Here is an 18,093-nt window from a genome sequence, read left to right as displayed (position 1 = left end):
CTCGGTTGCTTGCCACCAAAGCTTAAGTTGGCTCGAATGGACGATGGTAATGGACTGGAGAAAACTTTTTCAAATAGGAAAGCAAAATTTCATAAAACATGCAGACTTAAATTCAACCAAAATGAACTCAAACGTGCAGCTAAGCGGAAGATATGTGTAACGGACAAGAGTTCCTCTTCTGGTGAAAAGGAAAAATTCAAACGTCAAAAGGTCTCCAGGACTGGTGATGCTGTTCGCCATTGTTTCATCTGTGAGAAGCCCGCATCTGATGCCCTACCTCTCCATAGAGCCTCAACGTTTGGCCTTGACACTCGAGTGCGACAGTGTGCAATTAATCTACAAGATGAGCGTCTGTTGGCAAAGCTCAGTGAAAGAGACTTAATCGCTACAGAGGCTGAGTACCACAGCCAATGCTTAGTGTCATTGAAAAACAGAGATCGAGATAGACCAACAACATCACATGACGAATGCAACACAAATATTGCTCATAACACTGCATTTGCTGAACTTATTTCATACATGCAAACTGCTCTTGAGGATGACAACATTGCCCCTGTTTTCAAACTATCTGTATTGAAAAAACTATATACTGATAGAGTTAACCAGCTGGGAGAGGGCTCCTCTGTCGTTCACTCTACACGATTCAAAAATAAAGTTCTAAGCTACTTTCCTGAGTTAGAAGCGCACAATGAAGGTCGCGATGTGCTTCTTGTCGCCAATGCAAATATTGGTAAATCGCTAAGAAGTTCGTGCCAGCTCGACGGTGACAGTGAAGCAGTGTTCATCTCTCGTGCTGCAAACATTGTTCGTAGAGACATGTTAAGAATGAAATGCTTACCATTCAGTGGTTCATTCAAAGAGGATTGTCAAGAAAATTCTGTGCCTCACTCACTGCTGATGCTGGTCACAATGATCATGTATGGGACAGATATCCAAAACCAAGAAAACTACTTGTCACAGCCAGCTTTGTCTGTATCACAATTGATGACATATAACAGCTGTGTGCGTCGACGACAACAACCATCATTGGAAACAAGATATACTGAAAAGCGTGAGACACCACTTCCACTATTTCTCGGATCATTGATCCACTCAAGGACAAGATCTCGCGATCTAGTTGATATACTTTATAGGCTTGGATTGTCAGTTTCATACGACCGTGTGCTAGGCATGTCTGCAGATCTAGGAAACTCTGCCATTAGCCACTTTGAAAGTATTGGAACAGTGTGCCCACCTGCACTCCAAATTGGAGTATTCACAACATCAGCAGTCGACAACATTGACCATGACCCGACAGCAACAAGTGCGCATGGATCTTTCCATGGAACGGGCATCTCCTTGTTTCAGCACCCTGACACTGAAAATTGTGGGACTGAGCAAATGCGCATACCTTTCACAAAATCTGGCAAGAAGGTCATGAACTATGTACGGAGGCAATTCACAGGCTCTGTTTGACGTGTTGATGTGATATTTGATGTATACAGAGAAGATAGTCTGAAGGCCGCCACAAGAAAGAAGAGAGGGAAGGGCATACGGATAAGAGTGGAAGGAAACAAGAAGCTGCCTGGAAACTGGTCACAATTCCTACGGGAAGATGGTAACAAGACAGAACTTTTTAATCTCCTGAGTCAACGAGTGACAAATGAAACATTTCCTGGTATAGTGGTCATGACTCACAGAGAAGAGCTGCGTTGTTCAGAGACAATTGACTCAGACTGGTTGTCCCCTTCTACACAGGAGGAAGGAGACACAAGAATGCTGCTGCATGCAGCAGATGGGGCCAGGCAAGGTTGCAAGAACATCTTGCTTAGAACTGTTGACACAGATGTAGTTGTACTAGCCGTCAGTCTTGCTCACAAGCTTGACAGTGCACAGCTAACTGTAGCATTTGGAATGGGAAAATCGTTCCGTTACCTAGACGCAACTCAAATGGCACAGACGCAGGGAAATGATAAGTGCAATGCAATACTTGCTTTTCATGCACTGACAGGGTGTGACACCACATCCAGTTTCACCGGCATAGGAAAAAGAACAGCCTGGTCATCATGGAATGCGTTTGTTGATGTCACGCCAGACTTGTGCAGACTTGCACAGACTCCAACAACAGCTAGCATAACCCAGCTTCTCCCAAACATCGAGAGGTACATTGTGCTTATGTACGACCGTGGAAGCTCTGATGATAATGTGAACATGGCCAGGAAGACTCTGTTCACACAGAAAGGCAGGAGCATTGAAAACATACCTCCGACTCAAGATGTTCTCTATCAGCATCTACTTCGAGTTGGTTATCAGGCTGGCCATGTATGGGGTCAGGCCCTGCTAAAAGCACCTCACCTGCCCAGCCCAGCAGAGTTTGGATGGACGCGAAAGAACAATTTGGCCGAATGGGAAGTGATGTGGAGGAACCTGCCCCCTGCTGGTGCAGCATGCCGTGCTGTTATTAAGTGTGGCTGTATTAAAGGCTGCAGAGGAAGATGTAAATGTGCGGAAGAAAATCTACCCTGTGCATTACTCTGCAAGTGCGGTGGTTGTGAGCGAGAAGGGTGACAAGAGAACGGTTGACATTGAAACATGAGTGTTCTTGGACGTTATTGTTCTATCTCATGCACACCAAAAAACTTTTGTACTACTACAGTGTAATTTTCTGAAGTGTTTTCCTAAATGAAGGGAAAATAACACTTTGTACAAATAAACTAGTTTATCGAAACCAGTTTGTGTTACTTTATTCCTGGAATTTTGCATTTTTCCCCTCCAAATGCCCTTAAAGTGACACATAGAGGTCCCCAAAACAATCAAAAATGAATATTTATGTTATCATATATAATCCTTGGTGATACTTTAGTGTGCAGATGATATTAAAATAACAATTTGATATTTTCTGATGTAATATAAATGTATTCTAGCTAAATAATGATTCTGACTAGCGGCCATTTTTAAAATGGCCGCCACGGGTGACACAGGACAGATCCAGAATGCCTCCAATCTTTAAAATGTTCCCCATAATGTCTAGTATTAGTGTACCACGTTTCATGCTTTAATCATAAAATGCACGATTATTCACCTATCCGCTGGACTATCAGTGAATTGTATGACTTGTATCAAGCTCGCCTTAGTGACCTCGGTATAGACAAGCTGACAAACCGGAGCAGACTAAAGAATGAAATACTGGAATACTTTCCGGAAGCTACGACAGTTTCTGAAGGACGCAATTTGTTGATAGTTTACAGAGATTCGCTATCGTACTTGCTGAAGGACCATATGACGTCACGGGACTATGATGAAGAAGCACGTACACTCATGAAAGCTGCCAATATCATTCGCAGAGACCTGTTCGAACACAAGAAATTCACCTTTTCTGGAAATTTTCATCCGGGATGCCAAAAGGAAGCCATACCCACGTCTCTTCTGTCAATGATCGCAATGATCTTGAATGGGTCGGACTTGAAGGACCAAACTAAAGTGGAGTCACAAGCGTGTTTGACCGCATGTTAAACAATACTTCTTAATGCTAAGAAAAAGGGAACTGACACAGATCACGGCCACAGGCACACGTATCCTCCACCGCTGCCGATCTATATTGGCCTGAGAATTCACGCACAGTTTCGAGACAAAATACTCATTCAGGCCCTCTTCAAGTTAGGGCTCAGCATTTCTTATTCTCGTGTCCTGGAAATAGAGTCGGCAATGGCCGTCTTTGAGTGAGCGATTCATTGAGGACGGTGTCGTGTGCCCAGTTCAGCTCAGAAAACAGATTTTTACTGTCGCGGCTCTGGACAATATTGACCACAATTTATCCTCCACATCCGCTACATCTTCATTCCACGGCACTGGTATTTCATTGTTCCAGAAGATTTCAGAAACCAATCCCGGTGAAGTTAGAGAACCGATAGGATTTCCACCAAAGGGTACCCAGCCGCTGATGCTCAAGAGCTATCATGATGTCTTGGAAGTGCCAACAAACGTAACAAAATGTGAGTACATGCCTCCCGCTACCCAGCCATCTTTGACGCCCGCAGAAACGGAAACAGTTGGCGAAACCGCACCGGAGCTCAGCAAGTGGATAGATTACTGCATCCAAAAAATGCGAGAATGCGAAATTTCTCAGGGAGATATGGTAACATGGTCTGCCTCCCACGCCGCTCTCCAAGACTCCATAAATTGTACAACGATATCAGCTATGCTTCCACTGTTCTACGAAAAGTCTGCAACACCATCGATGATCAAACATGGTATGGACGTCGTTAAAACGGCCATCAATTTCTTGAACCCTGGACAGGTCGCGGTTCTTACAGTCGATCAGCCACTCTATGCCATTGCCAAGTCAATACAATGGAAATGGCATCTGGAATACGGTGCGGAACATTTCGTCGTCATGCTGGGAGGGCTACACATAGAAATGTCTCTCTGGAATATCGCAGGAAATCTCCTTGACCATTCTGGGTGGACAGACGCTCTGACAAAGGCAAACATCATGGGGTCCGGTACTGCCGAGTCATTCTTGAATGTCCCTCATCTGAAGAGAACCAGGTGAGTTTGCTCTGAGTATGTAGTTTGTAAAGTGACGACACTGACGATTTTTTCCATCTTAACGATTTTTTCTATTATTATGAACACATAATCAATTTCCTCATCTTTATACTTACAGACACGCCCACCAGGTTACTGTCATCTGCTTGTCTCTGCTGGAACAAGACGCCTTTATCGCTGACGGGGCTTCGGACGACGACACGATTACATTGGAATCCTGGCGAAAACTCATGTGCAGGCAGCACCCGACCTACTATTTCTGGGATTTGGTCCGACGATATGAGGTACTCGTTTTTACCATGGTGAAGGCGCACAGGGAGCGTAACTTTCAACTCTTTCTGAGAGTTTTGGAGGAGGTAATCCCATTCGCTTTCGCATTCAATCATACAAACTATGCTCGGTGGTTGCCCGTGTATCTGAAGGACATGAAACTGCTGCCGGACGAAGTAGTGACGGAATTCCAGAATGGCGGATCGGTGATTGCAAAGACTTCGAAGAAATTTTCAACAATCCCGATCGACGAGGCGCACGAACAAATGAATAAAATCGTGAAGGGATGTGGCGGTGCCATTGGTCTCCTTCAGAACCCGGCAATGTTGAGACAATGGCTCTTGTGTGCCCCGGAACAGTCACACTTATTAATGCAATTTGAAGCGGATCTGGGACTGACTACGGACTTATCAGATGAGAATTACGATTCTGGATTCGCCAGTCAGAAAACTTTTCATAGACAAGTTCGGCTTCTGTACCGAGCTATTGCAGATATGGGGAATCCGTTTTCGGACCATTTCCCTGAGCTGATCAGTCTGAATCGAACATGTGCCTCGGAGACCGCCATTGACTGCCTACGGACGCTAGAGAAGATCGGAACTGAGAAATTCCAGTGTTTCGTCAAGGATGTACTCACCGAAAAGTCGACATCTATTCATCAAACCATCAAGAGGAATAACATCCAGCTCTTCAAACCTGCACCGAAAGCGGCTTCCAAGACAAAAATAAAGATGGCAGAACTGAAAGATGATATTTCTGTGTTTGGACAGTTGTACGTGTCAGTCCAGAATCGATCAGGAGACATAGCGGAATTTTTTTCGCATGAAAGCAAATCCTATCCTCCTTCGATTTCTGATCAGGGAAAGATGTTTTTTACCACGAAATCCCAGCTTCTCGAATGCCTACTACTGAAAAATGACAGTGAGGAACCACCGAGCGTCTATGATTGCAAAATAATCGATGGAGCCGTAATGATTCATTCGCTACCCAGAAAATCGGCGTCAACATTCCAAGATTACGCTCAGCACATATTCAACCCATATCTATGTCAACAACTCCGTACATCCAACCGCCTTGACGTCGTTTGGGATAGATTTCTTCAAGACAGTCTGAAGGAGGCAACTCACGAGAAGCGCGGTACAGGCTCCCGACTCAAAGTTGGTAACCAGACTAAGATTCCCGCCAAGTGGGAGGAATTCCTGAAAGTTTCAGAAAACAAAGAGGAACTATTTGCCTACCTCACGGCTGAAGCTACGAATATGGCGCTTCCAACTGGAAAACGACTTGTTATGACAGGTTAGGAATTCTGATGAGAAACCATGAAATGACGATTTCCTACCAACTACATTTTGTGAAAGCGTTCTAGTTTCTAATTTTGCATTTCTGTGTTCATTTCAGGGCAAGATACTGAAAGCGATTTAGCCAGATGTGATCATGAAGAGGCCGATACGCGCATTGTGGTTCACATCCTGGACACCCTGCAAAGTGAACACAGCCTTATTCAAGTACGCTCGGTGGATACAGATGTGGTTGCGATTCTTCTTGGCGTGTACAGTAAACTGCGGTCTCAACACGATGACCTTCAGCTCTGGGCAGCATTTGGCATGGGTGCCCACTACACTTGTGTGGACATAGGATCGCTCTCTGCTACTCTCGGAGATCGTGCCAAAGCGCTTACAGCCTTCCATGCCTTTACTGGATGTGACACCACTTCTGGGTTTCACTGGTCGAGTAAGAAGAAAGCCTGGCGCGTATGGGACATGCTACCCGAATTGACTGATGCTTTTCTGGCTATAGCACGAGAACCGTTTCTGAATGTGACAACGGAATCGCCGGTCTTTGCCGTCCTGGAAAGGTTTGTCGTCTTATTGTACGACAGCAAACTCAGCACAACTTCCATCAATGAAGCCAGGATGATGATGTTCAAGACCAAACCAAGACCACTGAACAAACTGCCACCAACACAGGTAAGATTGAAATATCAAGACAGCGACTAGACTGACGCGTAATGAATCCTCAATTTTTCGCATGCGCATTCTCAATTTCATTTCACTTTCTGACTTTCTTATCTTCATTGCCTCTTTTCAGAACGCGTTGCTACACCACACCAGACGTGCCGTATATCAGACAGGTATATGGACAATGAGCACAACCCCAACAAGACCAACAGCGTGCCCCTCGGAATTCGGATGGGTCAGGTGTGATGGCGGGTGGCAGCCTCTGTGGATGACGCAGCCCGAGGTCTCCTTGGCATGTCGGGAGTTCATTAAGTGTGCCTGTGCTATGCCATGCAAAGTCTGCCGCTGCTTCCGTGCTAATTTGAAGTGCACCGGTCTCTGCAAATGTGCGTGCCAAAAATGAGTCCTATTGCATAATTGCAATATTCCTCAAGCATCCAGTCTTGTGGTATGTACAGTAAAACTCGCCAAATTTCACCTTATTGCCTGTTAAACCTCATAAACACCGATTGTCATGTACGAAACATATTGTAGCCACTCATGGCTTTGGAGAAACATTTCGAGAAAAGTAGACTTTTTCGTCGGTGACGTAACGTTTTTTCAATTAAATTGCCATCTTTAACCGCTCACAAATGAGCAATAACTAATTAGATTTTGTCAGGACCTTCGTTTTTTGAAAGACCCGGTTTGTGGCTAATGAATAATACGTTTCTTTGAAAATGACCAAATTTGACCTTTTGACCTTGACCTTCACGGTCAAGGTCGCGAGTCTCCTCATAAAAAATTATTCTTGGGTACATATAGAAGACACATGCCAAGTTTGGTGCTTTTGTCCAGCAGGTAAATATTCGTTGGGTATTTTGCCATAACTGACCACACTAATTGGGGACTTCACGACCAGCCGCAAACATATCTCCCAACATCTACCCAATGACACAGCTGATAAGGCTCACCGGTGACAAGGCGCACTTCTAGTCCGACATAATCAAGCTTCGCCGGGAGGTTATTACTTGCGAAAATCGAAGATTTTTCAAGTCCTGTATATTGGTTGTTTTTTTTGTTTGTGGGTGCAAAAACGGGTGCGGTTAATACATGGTTGCGGTTAATACACCAGAAAATACGATATGTAAAAGTGCGTTTTAAATTAACGATTATAAAATTTATTTCACAAAATATCACACTTTGTCATTAATGCATTTCAACGTCTTAAACCATAGATAAGTCAGAGTTCATGGAAAAAAGGATCGACTTGTACACCAAAATACACGGTAAATTCCACTTCAAAAAATAAATTCCGATTTGTGTAATCACAGAAAAATAAGCATTTATTTTATATTTGCATTGGAGAAAAAAAAATTGTGTCGGCAAATCTTCACAGAATCAATTCCCACACGTATTTAGTAAAACTAGTTTTAAAAAAAACAAACTACAAAGTAGAATTTTATGCGAATGACAATGGATATACCTCTGCCCAAATTAGATGCCAATCCACTGTTACTTTCGATTTTAATTAAAGGTCACATGAAAAATTGAAGGTCCCTTGGGAGAGCGCTCCAGAGAGAAGAAAAAAAAAGACAAGTAGAAGAGGGTCTATCAGATACTTCTTCTAACTCGAGTTATAGTCCGTCAAAATATTTTTAAAGGGCACATGAACAGATTTTCAATCTGTTCAATCTAAAATTTCATCGATTCATCTTTGTATGACAGTCCATACATGTTGTTGTCAAGTATGGTTCATAAGTTATTGCAGTAACACAGATTTTCAATTAAAGGGCACTTTATCTTCGGATTTTCACCATTTCAACACAAAATGTAACGAGTTCATCTTCATGTTACAGTCCGTAGGATCTCGTCTCAATTGCTGGCAATAAATACCGAATAAAACTCCGTCTAACAATCTCTGGAGAGCAGAGTCAAAATTAAATTTTGAACACATTTGAAGTCAGTGTAGCTGACAAAACTTTTACAGAAGAGAAACAAAGAATGCACAAGTTCATACTGGCTATGAGAAGTGGCGATGCTATTCTGGCTTGAGAACCCATTTGCGCTGCACCGGGCTTCCTGTCCACTGTGGTGGTCTGTGAAAAACAAATAAATAAGGTGACATGAACGGTCAAGGAATAAAAGATTGGTTCCCTCAAAGGAATTTTTTTTCCTGATTAACACTCATAAAGGGTACATAAAGGACTTATTATTTCTTATGCAGCCCTTGGCTGCTGGTCGAGTCATTGCTGGGAACACGACTGTGCCGCTGATGCAGTGCCTACCTGCCACCCCCCACCCCCCTCCCTCCTGGTTTTTTTTCCTAAGCTGGTACTCATCTTGCCAACCTCGGAAAGAAAACAGACTGAATCAACCCATCTCGTCTTATTTAAAGGGCCACAGACACAGAAAATCATGTTCGGTTTAATTAATAGATATTGCTTCACTTAACACTTATTCGTCCTTTTTTTTGAATAAATATCACTCGATTGGCCCCCGCCACCCAAAAAACGGCGATTTGATTGCTCATGTGACTGGCTACGTCATCGAGGGAATTTTTGTTGCTGCTGGTAGTTTTTATCTGGTAGTGGAGTCCCGCCCCTAAAATCGTGATGTTCATTCATGATGTCACCTGTGTGATGTAATCGAGAGAAAGGTTTCTCAGCACGCAATGATAACTGCCTGACCAAGAATCTTCTGATAGTCAAAATCATTATTAAAAACTACCAGCAGCAACAAAAATTCCCTCGATGACGTAGCCAGTCACATGAGCAATCAAATCGCCGTTTTTTGGGTGGCGGGGGCCAATCGAGTGATATTTATTCAAAAAAAAGGACGATTAAGTGTTAAGTGAAGCAATATCTATTAATTAAACCAAAAATGATTTTCTGTGTCTGTGGCCCTTTAAGGCCCGATGGGCTCAAACTCAAGACCCTAACATCTGACCCATCATAATTTGGCCAGCCAACTTACAACAGGCTTGGCAGCTAAAGCAAGGATCAACTTTTATTTCAACCACTGCCTCACTCACAAATCAATGTTCAGCGTAGCGTTTCATCCAAACACTTCCCCGACATCAACAAGCAAATATATGAAAATGAGGGACAACAGCAACATGCTACAGAGACTTATACTCAGGTTAAGCTCTTGCTGACGAAAGTGGAAATGACAAAAGAGCACCAGGTTGATTTTTGAAGCTGCTCGAGCAAAATTCCACTGTACTTTTTGTTTTTACATATTTATTGTCGAGGCTCACAGAAGAGCAAAACAAGAGCGTGAATAAGTTAGACAACTTGTGAGTGCAGTGGGGAGAGAACATTGGACATAAGTCAAACAGGTCTGGAAAGAAAGACGTGGGTTAGAAAGCTGATGCTTTAGAAAGCTGATGAGGAGGTAGGTGATCCTTCAATGAAAAGTGCACCCTGGAAGGAATAAAGGGGATATAGTAGAAAGAGCAGGAAGTGCAAGACCAGGTGAGGTGTTTTAGAAGACTGAAGGGTCATCTATCTAGCCACAGTGAGAAAATAATATGTCCTATGTCTTAGGCTCTTGATGAATGACATCAAAAATATCCTTTGAACTCATAGCATGGGAGAGGTGGGATGTGGCTGCACTGGCTTATAAGTGACAGTAATACTCCATTGTGCCATGAGATAGAGATGCTTTGTATGCTACAAATACAACTTCGGAAGTGGACAAAAAAAAAAATGGAAAGTCACTTAATAGGGCACGGGCCACCACGTGCGGCCAGCAAGGCCTGTATGCACCGTGGCATAGAGTCCACCAGCATCTGGAATACTGCAGGAGAAATGCGGCACCATTCTTCCATGAGAAAGTCAATCAACTCACACCTGTTTGATGGAGGTGAAAAATGCTGCATCAGGTGTCATTCCAGAATATCCCATAAATGCTTGATTGGGTTCAGATCTGGTGACTGAGAAGGCCATCACACATATGGATAACATCAGTGTCATGCTCATCAAACCATTGGGTGACCACACGGGCTCTGTGGGCTGGGGGTATTGGGGGTCTCCTGTTGGAGCCATGCTAGCCATAATTAAAGGCAACCAGGCCTGTGCAGCATTTTATACATGACCCTAAGCATGTTGGGACGTTATTTACTTAACACATGGGCCACACCCGTGTATAAGCCATTGCTTGGATTCCCTGATTTACCCAGGTGTCTCCATTTTTTTGTTCACTACCTGTAGTTCAGTGGTGCACACCAAAAACAACATTGGGCAAAAAATCTTGGGGAACACTGGGCACCAATGCCAAAGGAGATGAGATAATACCACTATTAGCTACAAGCTGCTTGTAAATGTGGAGAAAGGCTGGCAGGAAGAGCTCCTTAAATTCTACAAGTAGATTGCTGAGTGAGTAAAGAAGGATGCCAAACTGATGAAAGCTTGTGGCGTGTCCAGGGACTAAGCCCCAAGTTTATGTTTCCAGTTCTGACCATTAATCTATTATTGGGACAGTAGGAATAAATCCATGAATCACCAAGACGTAATTGAAACTGATAATTTATCAGTGGATCAACCAGTTATCTTTTCTTCTTTAACGGCCATAATTATTCCCACATTGTTGTGGAGTTGCCAGGGGAAAGCTTGGCCCAAGTCTTTCACAAACCACTGGGCCAGGCCTGAAGTTTGACTAAGGTTAGGGCAGCAATTTGAAATTTGTTCATGGTGCCAGCGATAGCTCACCTACTTTGAGAAGGACACCGTGGGATATTTAACGTCCAACTAATGCGAGCAGATGGGACGCCCGTTTAACATCCATCCGAAGGACGGCATAAACATTCATTAATCACCTTGCATGTGAAACACTGGGATGATGGTTTACAACTGGGTCGGGATTCAAAACCAGGCTAGACAGCTTTGAGTACGTACCTCTAATTCCATTTTGGCAACCCTAATGGGCCAAACTATTGCAGGAGAGAAGGCAACAACTATCAGCAGCAATCATAAATTCCATCATCTTTTATTGAAAGACTGCCGACTCCTCTATTGGTTATAACGTCACCCCAAAGGATATTGAAGGTTGTTGCACATGCCTTGGCAAAATATTTTCCAGAAAGTTAGGAGGGTCGGTAGAGAATTTTCACTGTGGCAGATGGAATACATGGAAGGGAAGTGTATAATGAGTAATTGGATGTAAAGTGCATGCTGTTATTGTTTTGGAATTCTTATTGGGTGGAGGGAAGTGTGGAGAGGGATATGTATGGACAAGGATTAAAAAGAGAACAGGGATGGATAAGAAATGAACAAAGATGAAGAGAATGAGCAAGGCATAAATATAGAAGTGAAACATTGCACAACATCAAAAACAAGAAATAACAAAAAGTAATGCACAGAGCAAAGGTTAAGCCTTTCATCTCACTCTCCCCATCCCCCACCTCACATACAACAGCACCACTCACAACCAAATTGCACAAACATTTCATTTTACAAGTTATGGTAAAAGGAAGGCAAGTCTCACTCCTAAGGCAGCCTGCCCATGATAAGACACTTCCAGGCTAACCAATTCTTTCCATTTGACAAGTCGCTCACCTGCACTCTGTAATGCTCTTGATCGGGTCACGTTAGCATATGAACTTGGACCACCTGTTTTTACATCGATTCACCAGCAGGGAGGAAAACAAAAACAATCACTCGTCTTATGTCAACAATTTTCCAAACACCATTTCATCGATTAATGTCCATGGAAACATGCACGACTGAGCACATGGGTTATGATCGTCATCCAATTCATTTCGATACTTTTCCATCCATGGGACTGCCGTAAAAGTTGGAAACCAGGTAAGACAAAAAAAACAAGGAGCAAAAAGAAATTGTGGTCGCCTTTAAACTGAATTGTGAGAGATAATATTGGAATTTATCCAGGATGCTTTGAAAGCTCCACAATTACACCATATAAAATAACCACCTTTAGAGGCCATTTTTCCCCGCAAAGTGGGGGTTGGCCTTTTTCGGGAACCGTGGTTGTTGTTGTTTTTCGGTCCCCTTTTTGAAGCAATGTTTTACGGCCGGATGCCCTTCCTGACGCCAACCCTTTTTTGCCGCCTTTAACGACAAACAGGGAATTACCAGTGAACTGGTACTCAATTAGCCGACCTCGGAAGGATGACAGGCTGAGTCAACCCCCCCTGGCGTTAATTCAGCGATTGACCGGGATTCGAACCCAGGATCCTAGGATCCTAAGCCGGCACCCTAGCTGCTAGCCCAACACCAGGGATACACCAGGGACACAATTACACCATGCGATACAATAAACCTACTAGGTATTACCCGAACATGAAATTTATCCACCTATTCCACACATTACACAAATAGCTAAGTCTGCCTTGAAGAAACTAGGAATCCTGTTCAGATGTCGAACGTTCTTCTCCTCTCAATAGTTGCTTCAACTATTTAAAGGATTGATTCGTCCTTGTATAGAGTACTGCTCTCACATCTGTGGCGGTTCTAGCTCGACATACTTACTGGACAGAATTTAATCCAAAGTAATCTGACTTATCAACTCTCCCAATCTGACCTCAAAACTAGACCCGCTAAAATTACTCCAATCTCTTTCACTTTTATACAGATATTACTTCGGTTTCTGCTCCAAAGAACTTCCTGCTGCTTGTATACCTCTGCCATTAGCGAGACCACGGAATACTCGACAAACCACTACATCACATGATCATTGTGTGGCCAATGGCAACTCGAGGGTGGGCCGTTATCATGTTTGTTTCTTCCTTCCACACCACTGCTAAACTCAGCAACTCTTTACCTTCCCATGTATTTCCAAACACTTACGACCTTCCCCTTTTCAAAAATCAGATTTTTTAATACTTTCTTAAAAACTGAGACTATTCTCTCTTTCTTCACTTTTCTATCAATGCAGCTCTTATTTTTAAGGCCTGACCTCAATAAGGACTATATAAGTACATGACTGGAACCTTCAAAAAAAAAAAAAGAATGTCATCCAATAAGCCCACTTAAGAAAAAGATGTGATGGGATAAAAAAAGAAATCCATGAGGAATAAGACAATGAAACAAACAAGTTATATTACAATTACGTGTGAAACAAATCAAATAGCAAAAGCCATAAAAAAAAGGCATCTGCAAGGCCCAAAATACATTTTCTTACTTCATGCAACCCTACTCAATACAATTACAAATTTATTGTTTTTGGCTATCATCAAAATCCTTTTTCACGATCACAAAATATTTCATCGACACTTGCTATTTCATACCTTCAGGTTTATTTTGGACTTGTAAAGACGTTGATTTGCCTGTCTGTCCACGCAGTGGGAGACGGGGTTTTGTAATTGCATCTGTCTACCTGTCTGTCTGTCCAAGCAAAAACTTTAGGTTTTTTTGTATTAACAGGATATTGTCAGAATATCTGACTACCTTCTTAAAGTCTGAAATCAAAACATTTACAAAATTCTAATTTGAACATGTATCTTTTTATTCTGCAAACTGGAACGGCACTCAGTAGATAGCATACCTCCACCTGCTTGGCCATATCACTCAATAATAATAATAATAATTCATTTATTTTGTATAGCGCTTTTCCAGAAGCCCAAAGGCGCTTTGACAGAGTGGAAAACATAATGCATAACAATACATGAAAACAACAATTGCAAAAAGACAAGAATCAAGAAAACAAACAGCAGCGATATACGGCATATATATAAGACAAGAATCAAAAAGACAAGACAAGAATCAATAGGGAAATATTTAAAGCAAAAGGAGGGAGAAGGAGAAGAGATAGTCAGGGGTTAAATGCTGTGGGTTGAATGTTGAATGCAGCGTTGAACAGGTGGGTCTTTAGTGATGTTTTGAATGTGGTGAGTGAGGAGGAGTCTCTGATGGTGTGAGGTAGTGAGTTCCAGAGGGTGGGAGCAGCGATGGAGAAGGCCCTGTCCCCCCAGGATCTGAATTTGGTCCGGATGGAGGGGGTCAGGAGGTTGGTACCAGCAGAGCGGAGGTTGCGGGTGGGAGTGTGTCTGGAGAGGAGGTCAGCCAGGTAGGATGGGGCCAGGTTATGGAGGGCTTTGTATGTCAAGAGGAGGATTTTGTACTGGATTCTCTGGGGGATGGGGAGCCAGTGAAGCTTGTAAAGGACGGGGGTGATGTGGTCACGGGTCCGGGAATGAGTGAGTAGACGGGCAGCGGAGTTCTGAATGTATTGGAGTTTATTGGTGATTTTTGAGGGTGAACCATAGAGGAGGCTATTGCAGTAGTCCAGACGGGAGGTGATGAAGGCGTGGATGAGGGTTTCTGCAGCCGTGGAGGAGAGGGATGAGCGGAGACGGGCAATGTTTTTCAGGTGAAAGAAGGCTGACTTTGTGATCTGTTTAGTGTATTTGTCGAAGGAAAGGGTTTGGTCAAAGATGACGCCAAGATTCCGGATGTGAGGGGAGGTGGATACTGGGATACCGTCGATGTTGAGGGCAAAGTTATGGGTGGATTTTGTGAGCGTTTTTGGGCCAATGATGATTATTTCAGATTTATCACAGTTAAGCTTGAGGAAGTTGATTTGAAGCCAGGATTTTATTTCAGTGATGCAGTTTGTCAGGATAGAGTGGGTGTCGGTGGAGACGGACTTGGTGGAGATGAAAAGCTGGATGTCATCGGCGAAGCAGTGGAATTGGAGACCATGACGGCGGATTAAGTGACCGAGCGGGGACAGGTAAAGGATGAAGAGGAGGGGGCCAAGAACTGAACCTTGGGGGACACCTTGGGGGAGGGGAGCAGTGGGGGATTTGCAGTTATTGATGGAGATGAACTGGCATCTGTCAGAGAGGTATGATTTAATCCAAGAGAGGGCAGTGCCGGTGACGTTAAAGGTGGATTCAAGTCGGGTGAGGAGGATAGTGTGATCGATGGTGTCAAAGGCAGCGCTGAGGTCGAGGAGGACGAGAATGTTGAGGTTGCCAGCGTCAGAGGAGAGGAGAAGGTCGTTGGTGATTTTGAGGAGAGCAGTTTCAGTACTGTGGTTGGAGCGGAATCCGGATTGGAATGTTTCATACAAGTTATTGGCAGAGAGATGATGTTTGAGTTGAGTGGCTACAGCGCGTTCCAAAACTTTTGACAGAAAGGGTAGGTTGGAGATGGGTCTGAAGTTGTTTAGGGTGTCAGGGTTTAGACCAGGTTTTTTTAGAATGGGGGTAACAGCAGCAATTTTGAGGGAAGGTGGGACGATGCCTGTAGACAGGGAGGAGTTTATTGTTGCAATGATAAGTGGAGAGAGAGCAGGGAGGGAGGCTTTGACAAAGCTGGAGGGGATGGGGTCAAGAGTGCAGGTGGCAGTTTTCATTCCTATGAGGAGTTCAGAGAGGTCAGTAGGAGAGATTGGGGAGAACCGAGACAGGGGATGGCAGGACAAGGGGGGGCAGGTGGTTGGAGGGGGAGCGGGTGCGGCGGTGGTCAAGCTGTTGTAGATGTTGTCAATTTTGCGTTGGAAGAAAGAGAGGAAGGAGATGCAGTTGTCTACTGTGAATGACTGGGTGGTGGTGTTCAGGGGGCGGAGGAGTTTGTTTATTGTCGAGAAGAGTGCTTTTGGGTTTCCGGAGCCAGAGTGGATAATTTGAGAGTAGTAGGCAGAGCGGGCGCGGGAGAGGGCATCTTTGTAGTGTTGTATGTGGTCCTTGTAGGCTTGGGAGTGAACTGTGAGACCCGTTTTATTGCGGAGTCTTTCAAGTTGGCGAGCACGAGTTTTCATCAGGTGGAGTTCAGGGGTAAACCAGGGAGCAGAATGGGTGAAAGAAACTGTTTTGGTTTTTACAGGCGCAAGCTGGTCAAGGCAGGAGGAGAGAGTGTGGTTGTAGTAGTCAGTGAGGTCGGAAGGGGTGTGGAGGTCAATGAAGGGAGAAGTGGACATTTTTTCAGAGAGGGTGGATGAGAATGAGGTAGGTGAAAGAGCGTTTAGCTTACGGAAGTTGATTGTGCGATAATGCCTTGGTGTTGGGGCGGGGATGTTGATGGTCAGAGTGATGGCTAAGTGGTCAGAGAGGGTGAGGTCGGAGCCATAGAGATGGTGCAAATTTAATCCAGTGGAGCAGACAAGGTCCAAAATGTGACCACGGATATGGGTAGGAAAGTCGACATGTTGAGTGAGGTTAAAGCAGGTGAGTAAATCAGTGAAGTCAGTGGTTATTGTGGAGTCAGTGGAGTCCATGTGGATATTGAAATCACCAAGGAGGAGGATTGAGGGGGAGAGGGAACATAGCTGGGTCAGAAAGTAGGAGAAGTCAGACAGGAATGATGGGTGGGGTTTGGGAGGGCGGTAGACGACAGCCATGACTGACTGCGTGTGACCAGAGAGTTTTAAAGCCAGGTGTTCAAATGATGGAGCAGATGAGATGGAGATGAGGTTGGTCTTGATGTCTTGACGGTGGATAACGGCAATTCCACCACCTCGGCCCTCCGAGCGTGGTTTATTGACGTAGGAATATCCATTGGGTGTGGTGAGGTTGAGTGTGTAGTAGTCCAGAGGTTGTTGCCAGGTTTCGGTGAGACAGAGAAAGTCCAGTTTGTTATCCAGGATGTATTCGTTCAGGATGAGGCATTTATTGTTGAGGGACCGGGTGTTGAACAGGGTGAGCTTGATGTTGTTTTGAACAGCAGGGATGAATTCAGGTGATTTAGCCAGGGTTCGTAGGCAAGAGGTGCGATCGTGTGGGTTGCTGTGACCAGGTGCGCTGGGACGAAGAGTGAGAGTGCGCTGAGCCGACCAGAGGACGGGGATGGAGTGACCTGATTGCAAATAAACAAACTTGCGACCGGAGCCACGGTGAATGTACCTGGGTCGTCGGAGGAGTCCATTTGATTTGATGGCAGAGATGCATGATGGGGTGGAGCGGGTATTGAGCAGAAGAAGCCTTGCGGCGGAGTACTTCAGAGCCATGCCAGGCAGGAGCGAAGGGACGAGTACGAGGCCAAGGTCGAGGAGGCAAAGCGGCAAACGCAGCGGCAAACGCAGGTGAAGAATTTCTTCTTTCAATTTTCAATTTTCAATTTCAACCTTTCAATGGTGAAGAATCACTTAAAAAAATTATACTAGCTGGATCCAGATCCAGACCTTCACCAAAATTGGATTGATTCTTCCTCGTCACACACACAACCTGTCCAACAAGTTTCATACAAATCTATCCATAACTTTTTGAGATAGATGGCTGTGGATCGTTTTTGGCCCGATCTCCCAATGGTGAAGAATCACTTAGAAAATGTAATAATTCTCATATCCGAATCCATATTCAGATCTTCACCAAAATCGAATCTAATCGTCCTTGTCAGACACCCAACCGGTCCACCAAGTTTCGTCCACAACTGTTTGAGATATCCTGCTATGTATC

At 44.1% G+C, this 18,093-nt stretch overlaps 1 protein-coding gene across 2 annotated transcripts in view; it reads right to left on the bottom strand.

Annotated features, from left to right (window-relative positions):
• The window catches only part of TTC31 (tetratricopeptide repeat domain 31), a 103,855-nt gene that overhangs the window by 10,671 nt on the left and 75,091 nt on the right, over nucleotides 1–18,093 (bottom strand). For both annotated transcript variants that reach the window (XM_068105827.2, XM_068105828.2), the window contains 2 exons: nucleotides 12,293–12,346; nucleotides 8,755–8,833 (listed from right to left, as the gene is read on the bottom strand). In XM_068105827.2, the coding sequence (XP_067961928.2) occupies nucleotides 8,755–8,833; nucleotides 12,293–12,346 (133 nt within the window). The remainder of the gene's footprint in view (nucleotides 1–8,754; nucleotides 8,834–12,292; nucleotides 12,347–18,093) is intronic.

This window comes from Myxine glutinosa, chromosome 2 (assembly GCF_964187855.1).
Source record: "Myxine glutinosa chromosome 2, kmMyxGlut1.1, whole genome shotgun sequence".
In the NCBI taxonomy this organism is placed as follows: domain Eukaryota; kingdom Metazoa; phylum Chordata; class Myxini; order Myxiniformes; family Myxinidae; genus Myxine; species Myxine glutinosa.
The sequence above is the reverse complement of the archived record's forward strand: the minus strand, read 5'-3'. Positions and strand labels throughout refer to the sequence as shown.